The sequence below is a fragment of the Sus scrofa genome, chromosome 2 (genome assembly GCF_000003025.6).
Source record: "Sus scrofa isolate TJ Tabasco breed Duroc chromosome 2, Sscrofa11.1, whole genome shotgun sequence".
In the NCBI taxonomy this organism is placed as follows: domain Eukaryota; kingdom Metazoa; phylum Chordata; class Mammalia; order Artiodactyla; family Suidae; genus Sus; species Sus scrofa.
In genome coordinates this window covers 33,761,338-33,788,681 of record NC_010444.4, presented here as the reverse complement: position 1 = coordinate 33,788,681, position 27,344 = coordinate 33,761,338, and the positions used below count along the sequence as shown (strand labels likewise).

The following is a 27,344-nucleotide window of genomic DNA, read 5'->3' as shown; positions in this document are numbered from 1 at the left end:
CTCCACATTATTTTTAGACTGTTTAAACCCAAATATGTGTGTGTGTGTGTATTGCAATAAAAGTAGCATTTTGAACACTAAAGAAATACTGATCTTTAAAAAAAACTGTGTAAATGTTCTCAAAATAGCTGATCAATTATTTAGAAGCGGTTAAAATGTTTTCAGATGCCTGCCTCCCATCTTATGCCAAAATGAATTAAAGAGCTAAAGAGCTAATAACTTCAAAATTAATATGTGAAAATAAAATAAGCATTTTGTTCTCATCACAGACGAGAAAAATGGTTTTTCTACACCAGTAATAAATGTAACTAAGGAAATTTTGTCAACTATATAGCTCAATAAAATTTATTTTAAAATTAAAATAAAATTGACAGAAAATTAATCATGGAAATTTGAATAGAGTTGACTATTTAGGTGCTAACCAGTATCAAAATTGCAATAAAATTAAGAATAAAAGATAAACTTAAGATGTGATGATGAGCTGACAGACAAGAATAAATATACAATGGATTGTAAATACTGTTATTCTATAAGGACATTATAATAATATAAATGATAAATGCAAGTGTGAAAAATCTTAGAGAACAATGGAAATTTAACATGTACAATTATTAGCAATTATTAGCATGTACAATTTCAGAAATATAAACAACTTTTTTAAACCAAATTATTAAAATAATTAAAAACAAAATAAAACTCAGAATTTACGCTATAAACTGTCACTTTTAGTTCCTGCTGATAGATATGTATATTGATCCCAATTTTATGGAAAAATTATTTGACAATAGGGATTAAAAGCCTTAAAGTGATTTTTCCTTTTGACCCACTTCTAGGAATTTATCCATAAGCTGTAATTAGATGTTAACCCAAATAATTATGTTTAAAGATGTTTCTGACACTGTAATTTGTGAGAGAATTGTGGGGGAGGGGAGATAAAGCACTTAATGTACAAGAATAAAAGATGAAATTAAAAGTAGTAATGCCTTTAAACAAAATGATACTATATTGAAAAATAAGTTTCCAAAATATATAAGGATAATGGAAAATGATCACAGTGTATGATTATGTAATAAAAAAATTATAGTTTTAAAGAACATATGCAGTTTAATACCAATTGTATAAAAACAATCTAGCGCTTTTTCAAAGATAAAATTATTAGAATTGTATACCAAAAATTACACTAATTGATAAAATTTAAATGAAGTAAAGCTTATTTCTTATATTCGTAAATATAAGCAATAAGTGTTACGGTATTATCATTTCCATTTTAAAATCTCACATAGCTAGTAAATGGCTGATCCAGGATTTGAAATAAGATGGTTCTGTTTCCAAAATTGCTTTTCCGCTTTGCTACACTGGTGAAACGAGTGCACCTTTTTAGTCTGGTAACCATAGTTAAATAGCATTTCAGTTTTGCCCCAGTATGTATTTATCACTTACCCACCAAAAGCTGCCGTAAGCTTTATATATGCATTACTTAATTTAATTCTCATAATAACTCAATGAGAGGAAGTAGTAGTAGTCTCATTTTAGCAATGAAGAAAACAAGATTTAAAGAAGTAAGTTTCTTCCCATTCTCTGAGTCAGGCAAGTGCAGACCTGGATTGCAGCATATCTCTTTCTTGTGCTTTTCTGACTCCAGCTCGATAGTTAACTGTAAATAAAACCTCACATGTATTAATCATATATTTCAAAAACCCTAAAATGTTGCTCTGAAGTAAGCAGTTATGTATTTTAATAACTGTATTGCTAACTCGGAACATCCCAGGAATGGATTAACCTGTTTGTAATTTGCTCTTGTATCAACAAAGTAAAAACTTACGGGGAGTTTTTTAGAAACTTAATATTTCTAGCAAAGGAGGGACAACTAGCCACAAGGGAGAACGTTTATACCCTTTGGTATTATATAATAATCAGTGGACTAAACATTTAAAATGCATCTACAACACAGTATCGAAACTACCATTATAAATCAAGGTGGAAAAAAAAACCAAACCAACACTCCACTCTAATCCTCCACAAAAATCCCTATAGCTGAGTCTAGAGCAGGAAGCAGGAAATCAAGACATGGAGACATTTTTTAATTATGAGAGTAGATTTTGATGAGGGATGGATTTCTTGAAATCAGTGTCTTTGGTTCTCTCAAGGACTGTATAGGAAAAATAAGTGCCTATTTAGGAAGTATTATTTCATAACCAATACAGGAAAACAAACAAGATGCCATAGATGTTTTCTCTGTCTTGGAATTAATGTCTTGGTAATTAGACACATAACAGGCTTCCTGAATCGAGCTTCCTTAAGTTTTTCCCCATGAGTTTTTAGCTGATCTTGGGAGATCACCTAAGCTTCCCTGGGGGACTTTAGCTCAAAAATGAGAGCAGCAGTAACTTGTCTCAGAAATTTTACATATGTTTATGGGAAAGTCAATTTAATAAATTAATATGTGGACATATTAGTTAAATGGTGCAGATAATTGTTCTACTTGATATCAGTCAAAGGTAGGCTCATATCAAGCTAGTTCTCAACCTGCTGAAACATGAAGGCAGCCAGAGAAGGCAGATCAAAACTAATGTTATTTGAACACGGTAAAAGTCAAACCTAGCTCATGAATCTCCTACTACCTCAAGGCTCTCCAGGTTATGCGTGTAGCTGAAGGAACACTGGATTGGAAGTTGGAACATTAATAATAATGATAGTATTAAATAATTACAACAGCTAACATTTATTAAGGACCTTTCAGGGATTTTGTTGATGACATGTATTCATTTATACTGACAACTCTAAAAAGTAGGGTATATATTTATCCCCTCTTCATAGGTGAGGAAATAGAGGCTTAGAATGGCTAAGTGACCTATATATGATTTTATTAATCCCTTGATGCCACGGACCATTTAGACACAGAGATAGCAATAATCTACCATTTGTTGTTTAAAGGTTTCAAATTCTTGTGTGAAGTTAAAATGTTCTATTTTGTGGGCCTAACTGGAATATCAGTTTTTAGCATGCTGATTAATTCAAGGCCATATCCATTAAGTGGCTACTTCTTAGTTCAGTGTCTTGTCGGTCCCAATTACAAGCTATCCTGTGGAGATTTTTTTGACAGAAATAAATGTTACATCTCATCATGTGACTGCTACCCATGGAGCAGCAAATTTTTTCAAAATTTTATTTATTCATTTATTTATTTTTAGGTAGATACTTCTGTTGCTTTCAGGATACAATTACTTCATCATATGCAGCTCAGAGCCAGTGAAATGCAATGACAAATTTAAGAGATAAAGGATTTTTCAGAAATTATGAATATTTCTATTGTACTTTTCTCTAGTGAAAAAGAAAATGAGGGAGTTCCCTTGTGGCACAGTGAGTTAAGGATTGGCTTGGGTCACTGCCTTGGCACAGGTTCAATCCCTGGCCTGGGAACTTCCACATGCCATGGGCTCAGCCAAAAAAAAAAAAAAAAGAGGAAATTTATGTGAAAAACTGGAAAAATATATAGGCAATCCTAGTGAACCCCACTCAGCTAAAAAAAAAAAAAAAAATTACCTGATTCCCCACAAATAAAAATGTTTTTGTTTATCAGACCACTATTATTCAGAGTAAAACATATCTCCACCTTTTATGTTAATCTGCCCAATTCAAATAACCTAAGAATATGCAATAGATTATTAAAAATTGACAGTAAAATTATCAAGATGTCACTGACATTATATGACTAAATGCCACTTAGGTGAATCATACATAGACTCTGTTCAACAACGACACACGAAGTCAGCCCCCTACCCGACTCCAAAACACCCCCCTTTAAAAGAAAGTAATAAAAAAAAAAAGTGCAGAAGTTCTTATAAAGAGATTAGTTGTCTTTTTTTTTCTTTTAATCATTATTCAGACTCAAGCATTTAAAGAGTTGTCTAAAAACCCTCCAGTCAAATGCTTTGTGCAGCATTCAGTATGTAACACTCTAGCTAATGGAAAAAGCAGGCGGTGGAAGGGAGAACTTTCTGTTGTCAAGCTGAAGAGTGCTTCAAAGAAGATTGTCATTTGAAACTCTGTTGTCAGCAATGAAGGATTCTAAATGCAGCTGAACCCAGAATTCTGACTGTGGTATGTTTAAATAAGTACATCAATCTTGGAATTCTATTTTACCTTTCTGTTTTCTTAAAAATATGTAGAGAAGACAACTAGGAACAATTGCTATTTATTTCAGATTTGGGGATGAGTGCATCTGTTTTTTCAAAATATTAGGATTGTATGTTTAAAATAAGAAATATATGATCTAAATTGTATACTTTAAGTACCAGTGTTTATCTTACATAACAAATACTGCCTCTCTGAAGTTTTGACTGTTTTAAATGCATTTGATTTTTGGTTTCAATGAAATAGTTATTCACAAGTTCTACTCTAAAATCTGTTCTTGATACAAAAGCAGTGAGGTCCTATTGTATGGCATAGGGAACTATATCTAGTCACTTGTGATGAAACATTATGGAGGATAATGTAAGAAAAAGAATGTGTGTATATATATACATATATGTGTGTGTGTGTGTGTGTGTGTGTATATATGTATGTATATATATATATATATATATATATATAAAACTGGATCACTTTGCTGTATAGCAGAAATTGACAGAACATTGTAAATCAACTATAATTTTTTTAAATATAGGAAAAATAATCACTTGTAAATGTACATATTTTAAGATATTCTTGAGAAATTATTTTTATACAAAATGTCTTAGTAAATAATTTCAGTCAAAGTCGAATATCGGGAAAAAAATCTGAATATAAAGAGGCATACCTTGTAACATTCAATGTTAAAATAAACAAGTGACACAACTATGAAAGTCATTGTGATTTCACCTAGGGAACAAAATGTTTTTCAACCTGCTCTCTTTATTTTCTCATATTTTGAAAGGTGAAAAAAATAATTTTGTGCCGTTCTGAAGGCTTTATTTTTATTTCTTCGTTTAAAAATGTTGACTGCTTTCCTTTGGAGGTCAGAGGTTCAACTTCTAAATCTGCGTTCAAGGTTAGAATCGCATAAAATAGATAATCACTGATATGGAAATAAGTATTCGTTAAGAAAAATGAGTATTTAAAAATACATTGTCTAGTATTTAAGATACAAAAATCAGTGAGCAGGAAAGGTATACTTAAATATATTCTCTGTAAATTACTTTCACTATGAGTAGATTTAAAGCTCACATATTAAAAAATGCTTATTTCATTGAGAACCGAATAGAAAACCACAGTCAATGTTCCATCAGACTATTCTATGTAGAAGGACTTGGCTCTTGGTTTTCATTAGAAAAAACAGATAAGCTTGATTTTGAGCAAATAAAAAAATGGATAGAGAGAATAATATAGTCTGAAAAGCAGCACTTAGTACAATGCCTGTTACATTATAGAAATTCAGTTAGTATTTTGTTTCTCTCTTCCCTTTGGCTCCTTTTTGACTTGAGAATATTTATACTTATAATTTTTACTTTTTCCTTGGATATATGTCTTATTCTATTATATTCAGAGTCACACTTTATCCAGTCATGTAGGTCAGTCAGGTAACTCAGGTGTTTTGAATCCAATCTGAAGTCTCAGCCCCAGTGATTAATTTTCAGATATTTTATGACAGTGGTTGTCAGGATCACCTATAGAGCTTATTACAAAACAGATGACAGAGCTATACCCCCAGAGCTTCTGATAACAATAATTCCAGTTGAGGCTGGAGAATTTGTGTTCCTAACAAGTTCTTGGATGATGTTGATGCCTCTAGTAATGCTACCACATTTGAGAACCACTGCCCTGAGTCTTTCCTTAATATCTCCAGTGTACTCTGCATTTTGAGAGCCTATCATATGCCAAACCCTATGTAAAGCCTGGATATTTATTGATGAATCAAACAGGCAAAATTTCTACTCTTGCAAAGCTTGTAATCATCTAGTGGAGGAGTCAGAAAATAAATAGTAAACCAACACGTAAATATCTATTTAAAACTTGTCATTAAGTGGATCATTAAGTAGTGGGAGAGGAGCTACTTGGGATAATCAGGGAGGCAACTTGTCAGAAGGTATTAAAGGCAAGAAGTGAGAGACAAGAAGTCAGCTGAGGGAAGAGTGGGAGAAAGATGCCTTCCAGGCAGAGCTTCCAGACAGAGCGGTGCCTCTATGAGGGCCCTGGGGTGGGAAAGAGCTTGGTGCCTTTGAGAAACTGATATGTGGCGGGAATAGAGACTAAACACCAGAATGGCCGAAATGAGAGAAGAGAGAAAGGTAAGCAAGAACACCATTTTAGGGGCTCTGTCTATGATGGGGACTCTGGATTTTATTCCGAGTTTAAAGGGTTTTCAACAGATTTCCATTCTCGTAAGATCACTGTGTACAGCAGAGTAGGGGACAATGATGGAAGTAGGGTGGCATTACAGCAGCCCTGCTGAAAGGGGAAGGTGCTTTAGCTGGGAGTGCTTGCAGTTGAGATGGATACATCAGTTTCCAACATCAAAATGTGTATAACCACAGAGGTGACAGTTACTAAAAAATCACAGAGTGGTTGCTTATAATGCCACAGGAACATGTCAAAGAAGTGAAAGAAGAAAGCAGGTTTAAAAACATAATTATAATCATGTGTGTGTATGTGTTAGTGAGAGAGAGAGAGGCCAAGTATAATAGTGGGATTATAGATACATTTTTATTCCCTTTATTTTTTATGCAGTATGAAAAGCTATACATATTTATACTATTTCTAAATTCACATATTTCATTAAAAAGAAAAAGCTGTGATTTTGAGAATACAGTCACAAGTCAAATGAATACCTGAGTGTGTGTTTGTGTGTGTGCACTCCAGGCACTGTATACAAAGTATAGCAAATACAAAGTGAATAAAGTGTAATTCCAGTCCTCAAAAGAGTTTGTAGTTCATTGGAGGGGATAAGAATAGTAACATAAGAGCAACTTTAACTTAAATGGTAAAGTGAATAGGTATCATCAAAATTTATGCTCTTTGGCAGTCCTTCCAGGTACCAATTTCTCCTAACACAACCAACATCCTAATAGCTCTTGAATCCACTCTTCCATTCCCATGCCCTGTGCCTTTGTGTGCAGAGTTTTCTCCCCCTTCTTCCATTTATTTTTCAGGTATCAAAATCTCGTGTCACTTTTTTAAAGACTATTTTTGGAACAACTTTAGATTTATAACAAAATTAAGAGGGAGGAACAGAGATTTCTCATATCCCTCTACCCTTAAACATACATAGCCTCCTCCCCCATTATCTGAATCACTCACCAGAATGGTACATTTTTACTAAGGATGAACCTATATTGACACATCATAATCACCCAAAGTTCATAGTATACGTAGTGTTCACTCTTGGTGGTGTACATTCTATGGGTTTGAACAAATGTAAAACTATATATTATATATATATATATATATATATATATTTGTGTGTGTATATATATAGTTTTATATAGTTATATAGTTTTTATATATTATATATATTATGTATATAGTTATATATATAGTTTTACATATATACACACATATATAGTTATATATAGATACGTATATATATACACACACATACATATCCATTATTATAATAACGTACAGAACATTTCACTACCCTAAAAATCCTCTGTGCTCTGCCTATTCATCTCTTCCACATTCCAACCACTCCCCTCACTCCCTGTCAGCAACCACTAATCTTTTTATTAGTGTTTTTGTTTTTTCCATAGTTTTGTCTTTACCAGGATGTCATACAGTTGGGATCACATACTATACAGCCTTTCCAGACTGACTTCTTTCACTGAGCAGTATCCATTTAAAGTTTCTCTATGTCTTTTCATGGCTTTGTAACTCATTTTAGTGCTGAATAATATTCCATTGTCTGTCTGTACCACAGTTATTTATCCATTCACCTGCTGAAGGACATATTGGTTGCTTCCAAGTTTGGGCAGTTATTAATAAAGCTGCTATAAATGTCCACATGCAGGTTTCTGTGTAGACTTAGGTTTTCAACTCCTTTGGGCAAATACCAAGAATCACAATTTCTGGATCATATGGCAAAAGTATATTTAGTTTTGTAAGAAACCTCCAAACTGTCTTCCAAAATAGCTATACTATTTCGCATTCCCACCAGCAATGAGTGAGAGTTCCTACTGCTCCACATCTTTGCCATTATTCAGCATTCCAGACCTTGGCCATTCTAATGGATGTGTTGTGGTATCCCATTGTTATCTCCACTTGTGTTTCCCTGATGGCATATGATATGGAGCATCTTTTCATATAGTTATTTTTCCATCTGTATATCTTCTTTGATTAGGTATCTGTTAAGTGATTACATACCATTTTTAACTGGATTCTTTATATTGAGTTTTAAGAGTTCTTTATTTATTTTAGATAATAGTCCTTTATCAGCTGTATCTTTAGAAAATATTTTCTCCCAGTCTGTGGCTTGTCTTCTAAGTCTCTGGATACTATCTTTTTCCACAGCATAAATTTAATGAAGACTAGCTATGAATTCAGGGATCCTGTCTTTGGTGTTGTGTCTAAAATGGCATCACCATATCCAAGGTCATCTAGGTTTTATGCTATGCTATGCTATCTTCAAGAAATTTTAGTTTTCTGTTGTACAATTGGTCTATGATCCATTTCAAATTATTTTTATAAAGAGTTTAAAGTTTGTCTAGATTTTTTTAATGTTGTTTTGTTTTGCTTTGTTTTTTTGTTTTGTTTTTTGTTTTTTGTTTTTTTGTATTTGAATGCCTGGTCATTCCAGCACCATTTGTTGAAGAGAAGACTTTTCCTCCTTCTCTGGACAGTCACTTTATCTTTGTTCTCATAGCTCTTGTACTCAACCCTCGTATAGCACAAATCACATCAAAATGTAATTACTTGTCCTCCTATCTTTCTACTTGACTAAATTCCTCTCTCTTAAAGGATGGGGGTCATGGATTATTTTTCTTTGTAATTATATCAGCAGCATGCACAGAGCCTGACTCATAGCAGGAATGCACAATAAACTTGTTAAAGGAGTGACCATGAAAGAGAACATTAGGAAAACATTACAGCTTTAGGTGGAATAGTTATTAGTATAGCTTAAGAGTTAAAATAAAGTTTATGAAGAAGGAGGAAATCAACCAGAGTATCATGTATGCTTAATCTCACTGTATTCTTCACACTAAATCAAGATGGAAATAGTTGGCACAAGATGGAACATATTTTATAATAATATTTATAAAATTCCATGCTTATGTGTTCGTATTATGTTTTGTATATTATATATCATATAAGTACATATGCAATGCACATGTAGTTACATCTGTATTTGGAGGGAGAAAGAGAAGAGAATGAGAGAACGAGAACTCTGAACCTGTAATAGCAGTCACTTCTGAGCTGTTATCTCTAGCAATACTTTTACTTCCTCCTTATTTTGTATCAAGCATGTATATTATTGGGAAAATAAGAGCAGAGTAGCAAAAAAATTAAAAGTGTCATTTGTATAAACAGAGGAAGGGTTGTGACAATTGGAGGGACAACATGAACAAAAGTAGAGTCTAGACTACATCATGTATGTGCAGTGGTCAAGGCAAAAGACACACCTAGTAAAGCACAGAGTATGAAAGAAGAGGGATGTAGAAAGACCAAGATATGAAGACAATACAAATTTACATAACCAGGCTTATTCAGGAGCCTTTCTTGTCTCATACCCATAAACTCAAACCTTTGCAACACCCTGCAGATTTACAAAACACTTTCATACACACACACACAGGTAGATTAGAGCAACTGAGCAACTCCTGGGAGGGATAAAACTTCATTAAAGCAAATTGGAGCTGTGTTGCTACTTAACTGGGCAACATAGGTAATTCCTTACATAAAGGACAAAATGAACTTTTCAGTTTATGTAATAAACTCTTCAGTTTGATTCTAAAGGGCAAAAATGGCATTGGAGGACTTTTTGTTGATTATGTCAAGATGTTGGTCTTTTAGGTACTTGATGGAAGTAATAAAGATAAAAATTTTAAATAACAAAAGTAATTATAAAAGTTGATGATAATATGTGCCAAAGATTAAATAGAACTTTGCATAATAAACATATGTAAAATAGGTATAATTCTTATCATTTTATAGATATAAATCTTTCAATATAAGATAATGTTTAAGAACTTAACTCCTGGATTTAGGACACATGAATTTGGATTTGGTGCTGACTCTTACGTATTGTGCTGGAAAAGTTATTTAAATTCCCTTTGCCTTAGCTTTCCTTTCTGTAAAATAAGGTAGGAGAATAGTAGCAGTCAGTAGTACCTCCCTCATAGGGTATTTATGAGGAATCAATGAATTCATATAAAACTTAGAATTATGTTGACACATAGTAATTTCTCAATAAGACAAAGTATTCCTATATTTACAGAAGGGAAAACTAAAAATTTGAGAGATTAAATAATGGGTCCAGGGATGCACAGTCATAGTAAGTGCCAAAGCAGGCCTTATGTCTTTGGTGGTCTGACTCTGGGCTGAGAAAGGGGGAGAAATTAGGATTAAGGGAAGAAAAATCCAAGTGCTTAGAGGTTTTAGATTTGTAGGAGAAATAAAAGGGAAACTAAGAGAAAACGCTCTGGAAGAAGAGTTTTGTCTAATACGCAATGTGAGGAGCTACACCTTTTTCCTCTATACTGTAGGTGGAAAATTCTGCTTTACTTACTAATTATCTCCATAAATGGAATTTTGTAGGGGAGGAAAGAAGAAGGAGAGTAAGGGGAACTTCATAAATGTTTTATTTTTATAACCTAAGAAAACGGACCTTGAATGTTGCATCTGGAAAGCTAGTTTTTCCCTGCACCCCTAACCAAGTGGTGAGAAATCTTTGAAGAGGCTTGATGATGTCCAAGTTGGATCTTGTCGACAAAATTTATCTTCAAGTATTAGATGGAAGTGGAAAGTAGAGAATTAAAGTACCTGATGAAAATGGCTTAAAGCTGAGAAAGCAGAGAAAGAAGTCATGTAAACAAAATAGGAATCTTTTGTTGCTCTGAGAAACTTTTAGAAGTCAAATCAGACCTAAGCAATATATAAAAGATCTGCAGCCCCCATTACCTATTTAAGTGTGTTCAATTTTGTCTGCTGCTAAGTACCTCTTGATTTATGGGAGCTTCGTGGGGATTAAGCGTATGATTAGGGATTGATTTTGTAGCACACTTAAGAATCTGGTCTTTTACCTTTTATTTTCCCGCTTAAGAAGTAAGTTTTACATATGTATCTAAAAAACCTTCCTACTTAGAAATTATCTGACCTCAGATATTTTCATATATGTATGTAAGTGAAGTTCATATATGCATCTGAATTCCATTTGTATTTATTCCATTGTATTATCTAAAACATATTTAATTTTTCCTTAATAAATGTGTACATCAAAAAAGCAGATACTCTTCAGGAAGCATATCTAGTTATACAGTCATCAAGGGGGATTAAGTGGTTAGAAGAGAATACTTTTAGGATTCCTAAGTGGAGTTTTCTGGACTGACATTATCTATGACTTTTTTTCTTTGTGGTGTCACTGCTTTGGAAAGCAATATTTTCAAAAGATATAAAGGCCTGCCAAATTGTTCAAAAGGCTTAGTGTTTATCAATGCAGATCTTCATCTTAGTACTTCTTAGGGAAGCAGTTCTTCCTTTGGTAGCAAGGAGACAGGCAAGATACTGCTTTCAGGGGATTTCTCAACCTGACATGAGGTTTTAGAGCTTACCAGATGCTACTAGCATTTTTGACATGGAAGTAAAGTGTCTTTTGTGAATGAATAAAAAACAACATCTATAAAAACAAAGGGATCTTGGGGCAGGATCAAAGATAAGCGAAACTAACACTCTCTTGGAACCTGGACCTTAGAATCTGTCATCTTTGTTTGATAGGGTCTTAAAGTGGTACTGGGTCAGAACAGGCAGATGAGAGGGGAGGCTTTTAGTGGAAAAAAAAATAGCATTATCTAACCATTTGTTGAACACTATTATTAAGAATCATTTCTAATGCCTTGTTATTCATGTTCACCATTACTTATTGCAGTTGTCACTACCCCGCAGACGCCAACCTGGGACCCTTCACAGGGACTCTTCCGTGACTCACAACTGTTTGGTTTTCAAAGTCTCCAGAAAATCATTCTCAACAATCCTTTAGCCCAAACACCATTGCATTCTTTATGCCTACACCATGGTGGTTTTTAATAGCAGGAGGTTAAAAAAAATCAGTACTGTAGCTCTCCAAAACTCTGCTCAAAAACAGATTATTTATCCTCTTTACACTCATTTGCTGAGGGCAGCTCTGGGTTCTCAGTGAGGAGGCATTTTGCTTTGAAGTAACAGAAACTTTATGAAATTTGTGATCTATTCTCCCTCCCCCAGGTGTGTAATTCATTCCTAGGCATCTCCTCCTTTTCATAAGGGTTTTATGGAAATGGTGGTATAGAGACACTCTCAGCTGGGGGGACTTCTGTTACACTGAGTTGTGAGGATTTTAAGGGCCATATGTAAGTTTGAGAATGAATTCTTGAGTAAATTCATTAAGTCTCTTACTTGATCTGTCTAACTTATATACACACCCCCCCTTTAGCAGACATAAGACTAAGTACCACGTAGACATTGTAAACCACAAATATATGGTCTCTGTCTTGGTGTGATTGATATGTATAAGTGGTGGAGATAAAGGGCTCTAAAAAATAAAAATAAAAAAGATTTTGCTGATTACCATGGTAAAAAAAACAAACAAACAAACAAAAAACTGCTCATCTTATTACATGCTAGTTCACAAAATTTCCCCAGGTTTAAAAATTGCCTCTTGTGAGTGGGTACAAGCAGGCTCTGAACCAGGGAAATATTTAAGTGTATAGATGGGGATTCAGAAAATAGAGTCAGTATATCAGAGGGCTTCATTACCAGGAGGCCCTAAGAAGTATCAGGAGTACAGAAGTAACAGTGTTCTTTGTTCTCCCTCACCACATTATTTTTACTCTTAATTTTTATTTTTTTTTCCTGCTTAATTTTTTAAGGTCCTCACCTGTGGCATATGGGAGTTCTCAAGCTAGGTTTTAGGGGTCAAATTACAGCTTCAGCTGCCATCCTACATCACAGCCACAGCAACACCAGATCTGAAACCGCTGAGCAGGTCCAGGGATTGAACCCACATCCTCTTGGATACTAGTTGGGTTTATAACCCACTGAGCTACAACAGGAATTCCTATTTTTATCCTTGTTTATGAAAAGATAACCATAAAACAATCCTGATTTTTTGACACAACTCATCCATAATTTCTCCACATCCAGAGGGGAGACAGGTGAATTTTAACTGACTCCACCTCCATCTTCTACCAACCAGCATTAAAGAAACCCTATTTATAATTTTCTGAAGTTTCTTAAAAACAAACAAAATTATAAAGCTCAAAAAAACATTTAATTACCTATGTGTTAGTTATTAAATTGTAACTTGTATTAAGGATATTTAATATGTCTGTAAGTGCAGTTTAATATAGTCTCTAAATATTGTTCAAAGCCAAAGAACATTTAAATCAATCGTCAAAAGGACAAAGGGCTTGTTTTCTAGGGCTTCTCCTTCCAACACAATTAAGCAAAAAATGTATTGAATATGGACCATGGACCATGGACCATGCATCATGGCACAGGAAGAACTCGGTTATCTAGAATTAAAATGATGTTTGATAAAATGATAATAAGAATTGTATTAAGCAGTAGTGTCTTACTGACTTAGGGAACTAAGATATATGTCTATTTTATTCTGTGAACTTCTAGAGTATTCATTAGTCTTTTGCCTAATGGTTATGACTCCTGATCTGTTTTTTTCTTATATGTTGTCTGATTAGTAAAGCTTATCTTTTCAGTAAAACTACCTTTGGTCAGCAGTAACTGCCACGGTAACTTCCTATATTTAACTTCTGGGACAGCAGCAGTTGTCTAAATTTTTTTTCTATTTTTTTTAGGTCCTCGCCTGCAGCACATGGAAGTTCCCAGGCTAGGGGTCAAATCAGAGCTGTAGCTGCCACCCTGTACCACAGCCACAGCAACACAGGATCTGAGCTATGTCTGCAACCTACACTGCAGCTCAAGGCAATGCCAGATCCTTAGTCCACTGAGCGAGCCCTGGGATCAAACTTGCGTCTTCATGGATACTAGTGGGGTTTGTTACCACTGAGCCACAATGGGAACACCCAGCAGTTGTCTGTTTAAACATGTAAATTTTTTTTCTTTTTAGGGTCACACCCACAGCATATGGAAGTTCCCAGGCTAGGAGTCGAATGGGAGCTACAGCTGATGACCAACACCACAGCCACAGCAATGTGTGATCTGAGCTGCATCTGCAACCTACACCACAGCTCATGGCAACACTGGATCCTAAACCCACTGAGCAAGGCCGGGGATCAAACCCGCATTCCCATGGATCCCTCAGTTGGGTTCGTTAACCACTGAGCCACAACGAGAACTCCTAAACATGTAATTTTGAATGCTTATTATTTTCTAGATAGTCATTTGTCATTTAATACTTGCCACTTATTTTATTAAAAATCTCTTCTTTTTGTGCATGTATCTGTCATCCTGTCCGCCATTCAAAATACCAGTATTTAATAATTAGAGCAGTAAGTCCCCTGCATCAACTTTCCACTAATCACTTTTTAGATGAATCCACTCATTTATCCCCATGGCTGGACTGTAAGGCCATGTCTGGTTTGTTCACTGTTTGCCCCCATGCTTAATAGGGCAGAGTAAGAACACTGAGTCAGTACTTATTGGTAGATACTTACTTCTGGATCTTAGGGGATATTTGTCTCCTACTTTATGAATAAGGAAACTAATGAACACAGAGATTAGTGTGTCCAGGTCCACACAGCTAACAGGGAGGCAGAGCCAGAATTCAAATTCAGGTCTGTCTACTTGCAAAGAATAAGACTTGAATTCTAGGCTGAGCTAGCTCCCATATGATGGAAAAAGCAAAAAAAACCCAAAAAACTAAGATGAAGAAAAAGACACAATTGTCAGCATATAATGCGTGCTTAATAAACATTTTCTTGTACAAGCTGGAGTATGAATGACTTCACTTTAGTACTCATTTTATTCTCCTGTTTGCTGTTCACTGCTCTATCCTCACTGGCTGGAACAAGTGTCTGGATCTGGCTAGGTACTTAATGGGAAAAATAAAAATCATTTAAAAAATAAAAAGAGCTAATTTAAAGCAAAAAAAAAAGATATGTTGAATAGATGCCTCTTTTTTTCTTTAGCACGTAGCTTAAAGTAGTTGCTAAGTACATTGGATGTTGTGTGTTTTAGCTTAATGAAAGTTGCACCTCTGAATTTTAGTAATCTGGCTTTCTTAAGTTGTGATTTATTTCCGTCTTTGTTTATTGATATATTTGATTATCCATACAGGAGCATGCTAGAAAGAACTGCTGTGGGTAGTTTCAGGCAATATTGGCTAAAAGATAAGAAGTTGTTTAATGATCTTACGAATTTTTCACAGAATTAAAACTTTGTGTGTAGCTTCCAAAAAAGAATGTGTTATTAAAGAATTACATCATAAATCAGCAGTTAAGAACCATTTTTTGTGTGCCTTCCAAGCTAATGTCCTGCCCACACCTGCCTTGTGGTTTTTTTGGGGGGTTTTTTTTTGTTTGTTTGTTTTTTACTTTTTTAAAGTGAAAAATTATCTGTAATGCTTTGGCAGCTTTAGAATACTGCTAAAAGTGACATGAGCTCGTCCAGCTTTGTAACTGAGATAGAAGCATCATTCTTTAAAATTCATGCATCTTCTGTCCTGACCTCTTTTTCTTCTTCTCCTTGCTCACAGCCCTCAGGGACTGTAACTCATTGGCTGAGCGTCAGATGCCTATGGCAATGCCACCTGGCCTCCTCCAGGCATTTCCTTCTTCCCTTTCCTCCATCAAAACTCTGACCCCCTTGTCTCCAATCTTGTTCTTGGCCAAGGAAAAGAATAAACCCAGATTATGTTTCATTTAAGCTAAAGTTTAGTGGCTTGCTATAGATGCATGTTTTCCAAATCATAGTTTTCAAAATAAATTTTAAGCCACACAGAAACAACTTTTAAAAACATAATATATATAACCTGACTATAATGTGTGTTAGAGGGGAAAAAAAATAAACGACACATCAAATTTCTTATTTTTAGTTAATGTTATTTTGGCAAAGATCATTTTCTAGAAAGGGTGAAATCTAAAGAAAAAATATTAAGTAGGTGGCCCGTGGCTTTGGCAAAATATAGGTATATGAGTAAAGTTTGAGAAACAATGTCCTGTTGTATCTTGTCTAATCACTTCCCAGATGACTGCTGTCATTCATCTGGCACCTAAGATGTCTGGCACTCATCAGCCACCAGCTTCACAATTTTTCAGGGAAATAAACAGACCTTATTATTACCATTTTATAAATAAAGAAGGTAAAAATTTAATTAAGTATCTGTGCACAGTAACCTGAGATAAGAGGTAGAAGTAGGTCTTCATGTCTGCTACCCCACCTGCAAGTCATGCTGTCTTCACAAAATTCAGTATTCACGAATGCCTCCACGTTGCAGTTTCAAACATGAGGCATAGTCGTGTGTTGGCTTTTCCTAGTCTCCAAAAAGGAAAGATTAGCAGGGGAAAAGAAATACCGGGTACCTTCACTAACATGCATTTCTCTTATAACTTCAAATGCCCACACTGTTAGTTAAGCTGTGAGGCTTCCAAAACGCTTGGAGGATTTGCTGTAAGAGATTCAGCTTCTTCCTGTCAAGTCTTGCCAAGGAGAGTTTAGTGTATAAATGCATGTGTTCCTAGAACTGGGAGGACTCTGAGGCTGCCTGGTGTCCAGACTCAGAGGATGGGGACGTCCTCATGAGTTCCAGGGGATCCATGAACTCTCTCGAATTGTATAATTATATGAATATGTTCTAAGTATGTGCCTTTTTTCCTCAGGATATTAACTATTACCTAAAAAGAGTTAAAGACTAGTTTTTTTCTTGTTCTATCCTTCTATAGTTTAAGAAATGAAACTACCAGTAGCAAAGAAATCTATGCAAGTGCATCAGCCATGGCTTAATGACACCCCTAGCCACCTCAGAGAGTTCATCTTTCTATCTCTTTGTAAATAACTTTTAACAGCAAGAGTAACTCTGGAACCGGAAAGAACTAAGTTCATGGTAAAATAGGCATTTCAGATTCTGTGATATATTTTTTTGTGCGTACTTTCCAAAATTTCCAACATGATCTGATACATTTTTGTTCTGAATAGATTATTTGCAGCCAATGTAAAAAGGCCATCTGCTTTCCAATATTAGCAAAAATAGTTGCTTGATAATCTATCTTCCTCTTGCTGGATCTCAAGAGATTCTTGTCTTACTAAAGTAGAGCTTTCAGGGGGAAGGAAAGAGGACCATAGGAACACTGGATCATGAAAAATAATTCTCCACAAATGTAAAGAGCACAACTTAGGGCTCCGCTTTTTTGCAAGAGAGTCAATACATTTCTCATCAGATCAAATCCATCTTGGTGTGAGGGTTATGGGAGATTTTATTCTCTGACTTTTTAGAGTATGTGATTGATGATCAACACCTAATGATTTAGAATAATTTGCTTTGGAGCATTATATGAATTTTCCTCATTTCTGTATATGGTCAAGGACAGTAATGCTGATACCAAGCAGTTCTTCGGTGCCAGAAACTTTAATACCCTGATATAAAGGTCTGCCATTTCAAGTTAAATATGCATGGGAAACAGTAGCCTTTGACCAGGGTAATGTTCTGGGCCATTCCGTTGTTTCAGAGATCATCTTTTAACAGTTCTATATTTTGACTGGACATTTTTATTTTGCATTTGCAAAACTGAAAATGAATTCATTCTGCCCTTGTATAATTTGACCTCTCTGTCTTGAGCTTCCCATTCTGTTTAGGCATCTGACTGCCTTTCATCTGTTATGAATTCAGAGCCAAAGGAAGGGAGTATCTTAATATTTTAAATACAGTTACTACTGAGGTATCCTAAAAATATCTCGGCAGATTGGGCTGTCTGGCTCATTCAACATTGTATCCCTGGCACCTGGCACACAGAACAGTGCTAATACAGAAGCCCGTATCTGCAGGACCTGCAAAAGTCCTTGAGAGTAAAAGCAACCTAAGTGTTTAGGTATGCAGTTTACCTCTCCATTTCTGATTTCTTCTTGGTCCTGAACTTGATACAGCAATCCCTCACTGTAATTTAGCTTTTCCCATTAAAGAATTAAGTTACATACATGCACACAGAACTATGTTGAGATCTTCATTTAAATATCGACTTTATAGATGAATGTGAGATAATGGGTATTTTTATAATACTGAGACTTCCTTGATGAACAGATGCTTTTACATGTAATGTAGGCAAATTTATCCATTTTTTTCTTTTTGTGTCTTGTTTTAGAAATATCCGCCTACTCTGAGTTCCTATATTAGCTTTCAAAGCTATATTCTTAGTTCATAGTCAATAATCCACCTATGATTGATTTTTAGAACTTTATTGAGATAAAATTCACAGCCCACTTCAAGCATGCAATTTAAAGTTTTTAGTGTGTTCATAAAATTGTGTAATCTTCACAATATAATTTAAAAATTTTTTGTCTCTCTGCATAAAACCCTGTACCCACTAGCAGTTTCTCTCCATTCTATCCATTCTCTCCAATCCCAGGAAGTGATTATATACATTCTATATTCTGTATACATTTGCCTGCAATTGAACTTCATATAATAGAATATTATAATATATGGTCTTTTATTGCTAGCTTCTTTCACTTTAACTAATATTTTCAAAGTTCATCTATCTTGCAGCATAGATTTAATTCCTTTTTAATGCTAAATGATATTTCATTGTATGGGTAATACTGTATTTTATTTATGTATCATCAAGTAGACGTTGCATTTTTTTTTTTTACTGTTATGAATAATGCTGCTGTGAATGCTCATGTACAAGTTTTTGTGTGGATGTGTGTTTTCATTTCCCTGGATATAAACCTAAGAGTAAAATTGATGATTTGGTAACTCCATGTTTAACATTAGGAATAATTACCAAAATGTTTACCTGTAGATTTTTAGTCTAATAATTTTATAGTTTTCTCTTTCACATGTAGTTTTATGTTCCATTTTGAGTTAATTTTTATGTATGGTTTAAGGTAGGGGTCCTTAAGCTATCAATTTATGAGTTATTTCTGGATTAGAATTGAGGTTTGAATATCAGTTCTAAAAGTCTAACAAATCTAAGGTAGGAGTCAAGTTAATCTTTTTTGTATAGATATCCAATTTGTCTGAATTACCATCACTTATTAAGTAGGCCATATTTTCACTTGCAGTATTTTCTAGCATTGAATTTTATTTCCTTAGCTTATTAGTTACTTGGATGTTATATTTTTTTTAATTTGTAAATGTTTGTTTCCACTGTTGTTATTGTTATTAATTTTTAGATCCTACCCAGAGTAGCCACACTATAGACTTAACCAGCATGTGTTATGGTTTTCTACCTCTTTTTTTCTACTTGAAAGCTAGAGACTTACATGCTTTCCTGAAAATTCTTTTATGAATTTTAAAAGATATATGTTTTATGTATCATTTCTAGGTGTTTTATTACGTGAGGGTTTTGAAATTATTTTGTTTGCCATGTTGCTGGAATCGTGTCCCTGCTTTTCTATTTTTATACCCTGTGTCTGAAGATGAGTGCTAGATTTTAGTAGGAGGATTCTACATCTCTGCCATTTCCCCTTCAGACTTTCTTTCAGTGCTGCATCCCAAAGTATGTACTTTGTATTCCAGCTGAAGTGTAAAATTTGATAACATTGGAAAGGGACCGCTTTTTATTTTGGAATAAGAGCAGCCCTTGTCTCCTATTTGTGCCTTTTTTATATTAAAGGTGTTTTCTTAGGTAGAAATAAAACAGATATCGATTGTCATTTACAACTTTCCCTAAAAATTTTGGATCATTTTAGGGAGGGAATTCAGCTGCCAGATATTTATGTGAGCATCATTCTGTACAAAAATAAAAACCATAGCCAAAGTTAGTTGAAAAACCTGAATGATTATAAAACCTGGCCTCCTGGAGAAATATTTGGAAAAAAGAACATCATGTATGTCAGAGCCATGAGGGCCCTTCCTTGTTTTAGCACCCACTCTTTGATTTATGGTAGGCAGATTGTGCAACAGAGGGGAGAAGACAGTTGTCTGAAGACATATCAGCAGGGAGAGAACTATGAGTAAAATCCAGATCCTTTCACTTCCACCTTTTTTTCCTCTTTTATTTCCTCTTGATATTTTTCAATCTGATATATTATCCCTCAGTTGTTTCATTGAGGAATTTGGTGAATAAGACCATAAGCTTTCCTTCTCTCATACAGTATATTTCCTAGGGTTACTTTTATAAAATCAACTTTCAATCTTTTTTTTTTAGGGTCACACCCACAGCATATGGAAGTTCCCAGGCTAGGGGGTCAAATCAGAGCTGCAGCTGCCAGCCTATGCCACAAAAACAGCAACACCAGATCCAAGCAGTGTCTGTGACCTACACCACAGAGTACGACAATGCCAGATCCTTAACCCACTAAGTGAGGCCAGGGATCAAACCTGCGTCCTCATGGATACTAGTCAGATTAGTTTCCGATGGGCCATGACAGAAACTCCTGGAACTGAAAATTATTAATCTAACTGAAATACTAGTTAGATTAACTAGTTAACTGAACCAGCAGGCACTTGTCAGCATCAATGTTTGTGGCTCTGAGAATACAGCAATGAACAAGGCAAAAAGAGGTTATATCCTATAAGCTGGATACAGTAAAGAAATAAATACATGATATATAATCTAGATAGTGACAAATACTATTCAAAACTAATTTTGGTGCATTGGAGGAGCATCAGTAAAGGCCATTTTAATTATATACTCTCTGCCCCCACACACACACAGCTTCTCACATTATCGATACCCTCCACCATATTGTGCATCTGCTACAATTGATGAACATACATTAACGCATAATAATCACCCAAAGTCTCTAATTTACATTAGTGTTCACTCTGGCATTGTACCTTCTGTGGGTTAGAACAAATCTATAATATATCCATCATTATAGTATCAATCAAGAGTAGTTTCACTGACCTAAAAATCCTCCTAACCTCTGGCAATCCCTGATCTTTTTACTCTCCCTATTATTTTCCCTTTTCCAAAATGTCACAATCATAGAGTATGTAACCTTTTCAAATGGCTTCTTTCACTTGGCAACTCAGTCATTTTTTTAAATTAAAGCATAGTTGATTTACAGGGTCTCTTCAATAAAATACCCAATCACAGTCTTTTTTAAAGCTGAAAAAAGTAGTATGATTTAAAAACAAACCATGAAATTCCGAACCCTGTGAAGTTACGAATCAATAGAAAGGACAAAACTCTTTAGTCCTACCCATTGCCAGATGTCTCTGTTCTTCTAAAAGTCTTTTCCCTGGGAGAGTGAAACTAGAGTTAGATCTAGGTCAAAATTAAAGTCTGGAGTTTTAAAGTGCTCTTATTGTCATGTGATATACACATACCATTTTGAGGCTACCATTTGGAGCAGACATCTTTGTCCCAGCAGTTGCATATCTTGTGGGCAGGCAAGGCTGCTAAATCTGTCTCTCATACCTCTAGGTCAGGGTGGGAGGCAGTGGTTTGCTTCCATGCTGTATTCCCAAGAGGCATAGCAGTGACAAAGAGGAGACAATGACTGCTTCTCCCTAATTTTATTCCTTCATCTTGGGGTTACACAGAGCTGCCCAGCTTGCATATTCACTAGTCTCACATAAAAAGAAGATGAAGAGAATCCCTATGGACATCCTAGATGGGACAAGCTACTCAGGCTGCAGCTAGAGAAAAAGCTTACAACTGATTTCTGATTTCTGTCTTTCTTTTCTTTTACTATTTTTTTTTTGTTTGTTTGTTTTGTTTTTTAGGGCCACACCTGCAGCATGTAGAAGTTACCAGGCTAGGGGTCACGTTGGAACTACAGCTGCAGGCTATGCCACACCCACAGCAATTCAGAATCTGAGTCACATCTGTGACCTACACCATAGCTCATGGCAACACCAGATCCTTAACCCACTGTGCAAGGCCAGGGATCAAACCTGAATCCTCATGGATACTAAGGACTGATTTCTGAATTCTGGTTTCAGCTCACCCTGTTGCTCCAAGCGCCTCTAAAAGAGCAATCAATCAGCAGTGCCTCTCTCTTCTATTCCCTAAGTACCATGTTTACCTTCATATGCCAGGCCTTGGAGGGATCCTTCTTTGATTCAGTGACAAGTGTCATTTGGGCTCTTTGAGTGATGTACTATTTTGTGAATCTTAAGGTATTTTTTCTTTCAGAGATCCCATCATGGTGCAGCAGAAATGAATCCCACTAGGAGCCATGAGGTTGTGGGTTCGAGCCCTGGCCTCACTCAGTGGGTTAAGGATCTGGTGTTGCTGTGGCTGTAGTGTAGGCCAGCACCTGTAGCTCTGATTAGACCCTTAGCCTGGGAACCTCCATATGCTGCAAGTGTGGCCCTAAAAAGCCAAAAAAAAAAAAAAAAGTATTTTTTTTTCAAAGTCAGTGTGGTATTAAATAGTAAGTTGATTGTATTACGGAGGCCCTGCTGCCAAGAGAGCATAAGCTACCTCTGGGGGTTAATGAAATCAGTATCTTACTAGTTGTAAATTGATTGAATTCCAAGGTTAGTAATGATTTTTAATCAGTAGCATGACACATTATGAAATATACCCACACAGTACAGAACAAGATTTGGAATCAAGACAGTAAAATTGAAAATAGGAACCGCATCTCACTGAGCAGTGAGGGGTTGCAACAAGCAGTGCTTAGGAACTGCTTCTTCATCTTAGACTGCCTAGATTCTAATCTACACTGACTGACTCACTGACCTTGAAAACTGTTGCCTGATATATGTAACCAGGCTAATGATAAAACTTACATATTGGGTTCTTATAAAGATTAAATTAGCTCTTTCAGCCATCTTAGAGCCTGTGGAGATGTGCTGGGAACAGGACTTCTAAAATGACAAATATGCTGGAAAGGCTGTGATCCAGAGCCGTTTTGTGAGCTATAAGTGGGGTTTCTGGAACAAGAAGGAACACACAGCTCTTCTTAAAATTGTTGGTGTTTATGTTTAAGATGAAACTAAATTCTCTCTAGGCAAGAGATACGCTTGTATGTATAAAGAAGGAACAACACAGTAACTCCTGGTGGAAAAACTAACAAAACCAGGTAATCCGGGGAAGGAGAACTCCTGCTCATGGAAACAATGGTGTGATTTGTCCCAAATTCTGAAACAACCTTCCTACTAAGGCCATTGGATGCAGAATCCTTGTGATGCTTTACCCTTCAAGGATTTAAACTTACTGAAAAGTAGATAAATAAAAGTGTGGATTTTTTAAAAAATTAAATTAGTTGGTATATATAAGAGCTTGGCTAAATTCTTGGCATATACAAATGGTATGATAAATATTAACTGTGGTTATGACTATTAAATCAGTTTATCATTTCATATAGATATATATCTCAGTGGCCAGTAGTTCTTGGTTAGAAAGCTAATTCAATAAATGAATTATTCTTATGAATTCATTATTAAAATGATTAAAAAGTCTATATTTCCACAAACAGCAACTTCAGTGGTAATCATAACAGTGATATAAAATGTATTGTTTTCCAGTGCCATTTGGTAGCCTATCTTAGCAATAGTTGAAAATGTACCCTCACTCTTGGTACCAAAAAAAAAAAAAAAAAAAAAAAAAAAATCAACTGAGAATGTAGCGAATGAAAAGACCTTTCCATGTACTTTAAAGTATACCTCAATTTCAGCATCTGTGAAATTGGAAAAGTAGTATTTATCTTTCAGTTTGTATGAACATGAAATCTGTATGCGGAGTGTGTAGAGGAGTGCTTATTTTCTGCTTAGCTTCTGTTGGTATTATTATTTTCTTTAATATCAATTTATTAGTTATTATTTTCTTAAATGGCAGTTCTTTCTGCCAGATTGTAATAGGAACTGGAATACAATCAGAGATTCTGACATCTAATATGAGGACTCCAGAGTTACCTCAGAGTTAAGTGATTTGGAGAAGATTTGTATTTCTTATGACTACATGGACGAGAGGTAAAGTTGACTTTCTCTTGAGGAGGTGATAAGCTTGGCCAGGTTCTTACCAGCAGTGAAGCCATACTACATAGCAGTGAGGTCAGATTTTTTTGATATTCCTCAGAGTCATAATTAAACATGATTTGCATAAAAACTTCTGCATCGAAATTACCTTTATGACATATTTAAATTAATATAGATACATGAAGATATATATGTATTGATATACATTTTATCCCCCGGGACATTTCAGAAAATTAAAACATTTTTCTTCAGTAAATACCATTTCTAAATAAAAAATTTCCCTGATAGGAAAACCGAATTACTGAATTTTAATTAATCCAATAGCTCTTCCTAAAATTTTCACCCATATGTGGAATTTCTTCTGAACCACAGCGCACTCCTGTTTGTTAACAGGAGTTGTTTTGTTGTTGTTGTTGTAAATATGTGACCTTCTTAACAAAACTGTTTCTCATCTCTCTGAAGTAGGAAAATATTAAAAAACTTTTTTTTTCCTCTGTAGTAAATAAGGTCATAGTGAAGGCTAATATAAGGAATGGTTTTAACTCTGAGACAAATTATAGTTACATACCAAAGCTGCTTGACTCTTTCTCTAATTAAGGAGTGTAAAGCTAGAACTTCTGAGTAAGACTTGGCGTTAGAATAACAGCTCTGGACTGTAATTTTTCATTAGAGATTGACAAAAAGGATAGAAACACAAAAACAAACACCACCACTGGAAACTAATGAAAAAGATTTTCATTATCTGAAGACTGTAGGATAGGATTAAGAAACACACGCCTGAAAAAATTAAAATAAAAATGAAATTTAAAAATTTATTATTTAAAAAAAATTTTTATTGTTTTTTCCCCAATACAGTTTTTTTTTTCTGTTGTTCAGCATGGTGACCCAGATACACATACATATATACATTCTTTTTTCTCACATTATCATGCTCCATCATAAGTGACCAGACAGAGTTCTCAGTGCTACACAGCAGGATCTCATTGCTAAGCCATTCCAAAAGCAATAGTTGGCATCTATTAACCCCAAGCTCCCAATCCATCCCACTCCCTCCCCTTCCCCCTTGGCAACCACAAGTCTATTCTCCAAGTCCATGATTTTCTTTTCTGTGGAAAGGTTCATTTGTGCTGTATATTAGATTCCAGATACAAGTGATATCATATGGTATTTGTCTTTCTCTTTCTGATTTACATCACTCAGTATGAGAGTCTCTAGTTCCATTAAAAAAAAATTAAAGGGAAAATATAGCACCAGCTAATTTGCAAATGATAAATATTAAAGGAGGCTCTTTGGGGGAAAATAATACAGATTAAAATTTGGATTAACACAAGAAATGAACAGATCTCAAAATGGAAAATAAGGCCACTGATATTAATAGCATTTTTCATATTTTTAAATGCCAATTAAATTATAAATAGTGGTTAAAATTTTTTTTTTAAAATAAGAGTTTCCATTGTGGCTCAGTGGAAATGAATCTGACTAGATCCATGAGAACACGGGTTCCCTTGCCTTGCTCAGTGGGTTAAGGAACCGGCTTTGCCATGAGCTGTGGTGTAGGTCACAGACATGGCTTGGATCTGGTATTTCTGTGGCTGTGGCACAGGCCAGTAGCTACAGCTCTGATTTGACCCCTAGCCTGGGAATTTCCATATGCCTTGGGTGCAACCCTAAAAAGACCAAAAAAAAGAAAGAAAGAAAGAAAGAAGAAAAGAAACACGCCTGGAACAGTCACTTGGCCTTATTCACTGAAACCAATCTAGTGGCACCCAGGTTATAAAGGAGAGTTGGGCATACCTGGCCCATGGTCTGTCCTTAACTTTGGGCTGCAGGAACCACACAGCCTAGGAAACTAAGCATTCATTGCCCTTCTCAACAGGTGCAGTCCTCTGAGCAATCCAGAGTCACATACTGCTCCCTCTGCCTGTCTGCGTCTGTGCCTCTCTCTTGAAATCCAAACAAAAGCACAAGTACCCACTAAATGGGGGTGGCGATAGTTGGTTACATTGCAAGTACCAAACTTTGGATTAAAAAGAGGATTGTGGGTAGAAGCAGGTACTAGTAGCACCCGCATAGTGGAAAGAGTGTATTCTTTCATGCTACGTATTATGGAAAATAAGTGCAAATTTTAAGCATAGACCAGGAAGCCTGAAAAATAATAGTAATAATTACTATTTCTAAAAGACCTGGAAAAAATTTATAAAGAAGGGGTCACTTATATACTACTGGTAGAGATTTAAATTGATTTAGAGTGTAGTTTGGAATTACCTGCTAAAGTTAAAAATGAGTATTCCCTGTGAATCAGCAGTTTTTCTCTTAGGTACATACTTGATAGAAAGGCATGGGCAAGTGTAATACACGATATACACGTGGATATTTATTATTGTTTCATTCGTAGTAGCCAAGACTAGAAACAGCCCAAGTATCCATCATTGGTGGAAAGCATAAGTAAGTTTTCTTGTATTCATATGATAATATAACAGTGAAAAAATAAACTACAAATATGTAAAACTCAGGCATGGATTTCACACCCATAATATTACATGAAAGAAGTCAGATGCAAAAGATTATTCAATGTATATTTTCATTTACATAAAGTTTGAAAACAGATAGAACTAAAATATAATGTTTAAGGATCTAGCTTTTGGTAATAAAACTAAGGAAAAGTAAGAAAATAGTACCATATATGAAAGGATTATGATTACCTTGGGGCAGGGATGTGTGGAGAACATCTTGATTGATAGAGGGGATAAAAGGCAGGCATCTGGTGTTTCTTGACTTAGGAAGTAGCTATGCAGGTGTTTGTCCCATCATAATTGTTATGCTTGTTTTTATTGCACTTTTCGTTTTGTAGCAAATCATGTAAATTCACAAGTATATGTAAAGGATAACTGCTTTACTCTGCTCTAATTCCTTGTTCACACTAATATCTTTTGGCTTACTTATCTATATTTCTGTCTATGTCCTGAAGAAAATAACTTTCCAAAATGTGAAAGAGATCATTTGGATTATTAGAAAACAGGAAAAGTTGCAAGAGGAATTAAGACATTGCATATATTTTTAATCCTGTTTTCCTATGGTAATAGCTAACATTTTAAAAAATCTTAAAAGGTGAGTCAGACAACATTGTGAGTGCTCTATATGCATTGTTTCACCTAGTCGTAACAATGAT

General features: G+C 35.1%; 1 protein-coding gene across 5 annotated transcripts in view; it reads left to right on the top strand.

Annotated features, from left to right (window-relative positions):
* Window positions 1-27,344, top strand: part of ANO3 (anoctamin 3) — a 430,234-nt gene that overhangs the window by 260,292 nt on the left and 142,598 nt on the right. Inside the window, exon 1 of one of the 5 annotated variants that reach the window (XM_013987291.2) lies at window positions 3,825-4,101. The exons of 3 other annotated variants lie outside the window; for them this stretch is intronic. Coding sequence is in view for 1 of the 2 variants with exons in the window: in XM_013987290.2 (XP_013842744.1) it covers window positions 6,240-6,266 (27 nt within the window). In the remaining variant the exon portion in view is untranslated. Of the gene's footprint in view, window positions 1-3,824; window positions 4,102-5,467; window positions 6,267-27,344 lie in introns of those variants that run through there. One more of the 5 variants, XM_013987290.2, reaches the window with a different exon arrangement.